General features: G+C 58.0%; 1 protein-coding gene across 1 annotated transcript in view; it reads right to left on the bottom strand.

The window, feature by feature from the left end:
• Positions 1 to 225: 225 nt before the first annotated feature.
• MB (myoglobin) overlaps positions 226 to 4,601 on the bottom strand; it is a 30,463-nt gene continuing 26,087 nt past the window's right edge. Inside the window, exons 4-5 of the mRNA XM_004700315.2 lie at positions 4,297 to 4,521; positions 226 to 778 (exon numbers count right to left, since the gene is read on the bottom strand). Coding sequence (XP_004700372.1) covers positions 632 to 778; positions 4,297 to 4,449 — 300 coding nt within the window. The 5' untranslated portion in view covers positions 4,450 to 4,521 and the 3' untranslated portion in view covers positions 226 to 631. The remainder of the gene's footprint in view (positions 779 to 4,296; positions 4,522 to 4,601) is intronic.

Genomic DNA, 4,601 nt, shown 5'->3' with positions numbered 1-4,601 from the left:
TTCCTGTTCTCCCTCTCCCAGGCAGCATCCGAACCAAACAAACTCCCAATCCCATCCCGATGCCTCTCACTGACTTCCATCCTTTGGAGGCCAGAGCAGCACTGCCCCTGTGGGGTTCCAGAGTTCCAAGGCTTCCAACCCCCCTTCTTTCAGTGCTTCACAGTGCACCCCCAGGGCGCCTCCCGCCTGCTCTTGGGCGTAAGAAGCTTCAGTTGGAGACTGAGATGTTGCAAAGCCTTTTATTGACGCCAAGTGAGCCACCCCAGTCAGGATGTTCCAGAAATGCCCAAGCTTCCCCTGCCCCCCTCTCCTTTCTGCATGGGCACTCTGCTGGGCAGGGATGGGGCTGGGCTCAGGGGAGGCCTGTGGTTGGGGATCATGGGGTGGGAAGGGAAGGGCCCTGGGTCAGTTTGGAGGGGAGGAGACACCGGGTTGGGGTTTAGGTGTGAGGAGGCTCTCGGATGACCCAAACTTCCCCCAGCTGAAGAGCATGTGCCCCCAGCCCCTGCTTCTCCTGTCCACCTCTCATCACCAAAGCAGACACTCCAAACAAAGGCTACATTGCTACAGGAGGCTCCAGCAGCCCTCCTCTGGGTCCCGGGCCCTGGGTGGCCCTGGGTGGGGTTGTGGCCTAACCCTGGAAGCCCAGCTCCTTGTACTTGGCTGCAATATCATTCCGGAACAGTTCCAGGGCTTTGCCCATGGCTCCCTGGGCATCCGCGCCAAAGTCCCCGCCATGCTTGCTCTTCAGAACCTGGATGATGGCTTCAGATATGAACTGTGGGGACAGGGAAGAGAAGGTGACTGGGGTGGGCCAAGCCAGGAGCAGACAGGCAGGTGGACACGTCCTCCCTCCCTCATTGAGCACTCACCCCCACCAGGACTGGTTCTCAGTGGTCTCCATGAGCTAACGAACTCCTCTCACCCCATAAGCCCTGAGACAGGCACTACTACAACCCTGATGTACGGATGGGGAAACTGAGGCATGGAGTGACTACGCTGTGAGTCCAAGACCATGGAGCCAGAAAGGGGCAGGGCTGGGATCTGAACCCAGCGTCCACACCTTTCCCACACCCTACCTCCTGGAGGTGAGCTGGACCAGCAACCAGGCTTGGGGATTATTGATCTGAGGCATTTGGGGAGGGGGCTTGCAGAATCAGGGAAATGCTTACCTGCCTTGATTTTACCAAGGATTTCCCACATAAAGTCTAGAAGACTACTTCCATTTGCATGTGTTTACGTTTCACCATGATCTCAATAACAGCACCCAATAAAATGATTTATTGAAGAAGTTTGTTGTAACGAAGGATTAGGTACGGTGGGAGAGTCTGGAATCTGAGGCACTTGGTATGTGTGAATAGAACAGAGTCAAAGGAACGCGGAGCCTGAACTCCATCTTAAAGTCCTGACAGGAGTCTAGAAGCTGCGCTGGATTTTAAAGCGGGCTTTGCTCAGCTGAAGGAGCCCCGAGGGGTAGGGCTTATGTGCTAGGCTGCAAACCCCAAGGTCCGTATTTCAAAGCCACCAGCCACGCCACCAGAGATGAGTAGAGCGTGTCTGTCTCAGAAACCTACAGGGGACAGTCCCCCTGTCCTCTAGGACCGCTGGGATTTGGCATCGCCTCGATGGCAGTGCGTTTGGTTTGGCTTCTTTCCAACAGCAGCCCCTGTGACCCGGATGCTGCCCTGGCCCCAGACCCTCAGGGGGACCTTGTCTTCCACTGCGGTCTGGCGGGTGCCAGACGTCCGTCACGGTCTGTCCCCAGAGGGACTTTCCTTTCCAGGCAAACTGATGCAAGATATGATAATGCGACCCCCAACAGTCATGATGCAGCTTATTGACCCATCTTTACAATGAACCCCCGAAACAGACCAGATCTAGAAAGTCATTTTTAACAGCAGGTGCCCAGAAAAACCTGTCCCGTGGTCCTGTAAACATCCAGTCATAAGCTCAGGAGTGGTCATGCCATCCCACTGCTGTTAGCCACCTGTCCCTGCTGAGTTATCTATCATCTATGGGTGCCCACTCTCCCTGGTGGAGAGCCCGCCTTCACCTCTCTGCCTGGCTTTCAGCCAGTGGGACGTTTGTAACTTTCAGTTCACACTCCAGCGACTGAAAACTGTTTTCCCCTCGCTGTCCGGTGGGCGGTGCTGCCATCTTCACCCTGAGCCTGGACGTCTTCCCTGTCTCTGGACTTTGGCAGAGAGGGGTTTCCCCCAAAAGGACAGCTGGGTGATTGCCCTGGGGCGGTCATGGGTTTTCTGGCGCCAGCTCAGAAACCGTGGTGGCAGGGAAAGAGAGGAAGAGGAAGGGGCAAGGCATGGGCCCCCAGGAACGACGACCCCTGTCATCAGTGTGCCCACCTGACCCCCACGAATGCCCGAAATCCCATCACCAGGAACATGGAGCTAGGAAATAGAGGCCACGGGAAGACCCCGTGGGTCTACAGTTGCTGGACTGTTTTTGTCCCTGGAGGGCCCAGCGGGGAAGTCCTCAAGGAATGGCCAGAAACTTGGCAGTTCGAACCCACCAAGAGGCACCAGGGAAGGCAGCCCTGGCGACCTGCTCCCCAAAAGAATGACCGCAGCCTTGGCAACTCAAAGGAGCGGTTGCACTCACACCCCGGGGGTCGCCATGAGTGGGGGGTCGACTTGAGGGGCACTGACCCCAGCCACCAGCCACCGCTGTATACCATGAGGATGTAGAAAGGAAGAGAGCCCGTTTCTGCTCTTGGGGTGCTGTGCAGAGAGAAACTGCAATACCACCCAGGCAGCACTAAGGGGCGCCATCAGATGGAGGGCTGACCGCCTGGCAGGCCCTGGAGCAGGAAGAGTGGGGGGACTGGAGGGTGGACAGGATGGACCAGAGAAGGCCCGGGAGGGGGTGAGGGGGTGGTGGCCAGGGACCACAGCTGCAGACTCTGTGGCAGGCCGGGCTCCAGACAGCAGGGCGTCCAGTGCCACTGGGTGGGTTGGGCAGGCCCTGCAGGGAAGTGAGGCTAAAGAGGGTGGTGGTGGTGGATGGGGCATGCTGAGTCGTGGTGGCCAGGGACCACAGCTGCAGACTCTGCAGCAGGCCGGGCTCCAGACAGCAGGGCGTCCAGTGCCACTGGGTGGGCTGGGCAGGCCCTGCAGGGAAGTGAGGCTAAAGAGGGTGGTGGTGGTGGATGGGGCATGCTGAGTCGTCGGGGCCCAGGTTCCAGGGTGTTGTAAATCTGATTGCTTCTTGGTGTGTGCGCTCTGTGACCTTGCACACGTTGGGTAACCTCTCGGGGGCCCTTGTTTCCAAACCTGCACCATGGGGACGAGCATGAGACCTGCCCAGACACAGACCGCGACCTGCCTGCCGAGTCTCTGTTGTCCGTTGTTAACAGAACCCTGGCTGTCTTCAGGTGACAACGGACTGTGTTTCTCAGGTTCCCACGCAGATAGACAAAGCCTGGTAACAGGCACTGGTCCCGGAGGTGCAAACAGAACAAAATGGATGACGCGTGTGGACCAATCCCTTAAAGAGAGCCTTCCTCTCCCCCCGCCACTTCCTGGTTGGAAATAGGACCAGATGGCAGGAGTTCCCACGGCCATCTTGGGCCACGAGGCGACCTTGAGCATGACCATGCTATACTAAGTACAGAGAGAAGAAGCCGGCGTCTCTGGTTTTATCTAGGACCTTAAATTCAGCATCCTCTAGCCTCCTCTCCACTCCCCTCCACCCCCCGCCGCTTTTGGCCCACCTCAGGAGGTTTCAGCCCATTTTGTGCCCCTGGGAGGGCTTAGTTCTTCACCTATGAAGCCTTAGAACCAATCAAGTCACTGTCTGTCTCTCTCTCTCTCTCTCTCTCTCTCTCTCTCTCTCCCTCACACACACACACACACTGAAGACTGAAGAATGGAGCAGGAGTCATGACATCGCTGCCGTGTGTGTCTCTTGAGTGTCTCAGACTCTCAGTCCCCCAGGACTGTGGCGCTGGGCTTCTGGAGTCAGGGACCTGAGCTGGCACCCCAACTCTGCCCTTGGCTTCCCTGAGACCACGGGCAAGTCACGGCACTGATCTGAGCCTCCTTGTCTTCCTCTGTCCAGGGAGAAGCGGTGTGCCCAGGGGCCACTCTCCCTTCTTCCTTGGTGACCAGGGGCCCCAGGAGGAAAGCAGAGTGGGTGATCACCCCACTTTACAGATGATAAAACTGGGGCACAGAGGAAGGGAAAGCAAGGTAGCGACTGAGCTAGGGCTCAAACCTAGACACGCCCCCCCCCACCCCCGCCAGCTCCTCTCAGGCATGCCCGGCTCTGGCGTCCTACCTCCAGGTACTTGACGGGGATCTTGTGCTTGGTGGCATGAGACTGGGCCAGGGGCTTCAGCTCCGCCTCGTGCTGCCCCTTCTTCTTGAGGATGCCCCCCAGCGCGGTCAGCACCGTGGTGCCGTGCTTCTTCAAGTCCTCAGACGCCTTCATCTCATCCTCCGACTTCAGGTGCTTGAACTTGTCGAACTTCTCCAGGGTCTCGGGGTGACCCTTGAAGAGCCTGTGGGTAAGCAGCCTGCGGTCAGGGGCTGGGAGGGAGGCAGAGGATGGAGGACTCGGTGTACGCCGAGCGTCAGTCTCAC

Source organism: Echinops telfairi, unplaced genomic scaffold (genome assembly GCF_000313985.2).
Source record: "Echinops telfairi isolate 266 unplaced genomic scaffold, ASM31398v2 ScPeMD7_2;HRSCAF=8, whole genome shotgun sequence".
Taxonomy (NCBI): Eukaryota; Metazoa; Chordata; class Mammalia; order Afrosoricida; family Tenrecidae; genus Echinops; species Echinops telfairi.
This window is presented reverse-complemented; position numbering and strand designations above follow the sequence as displayed.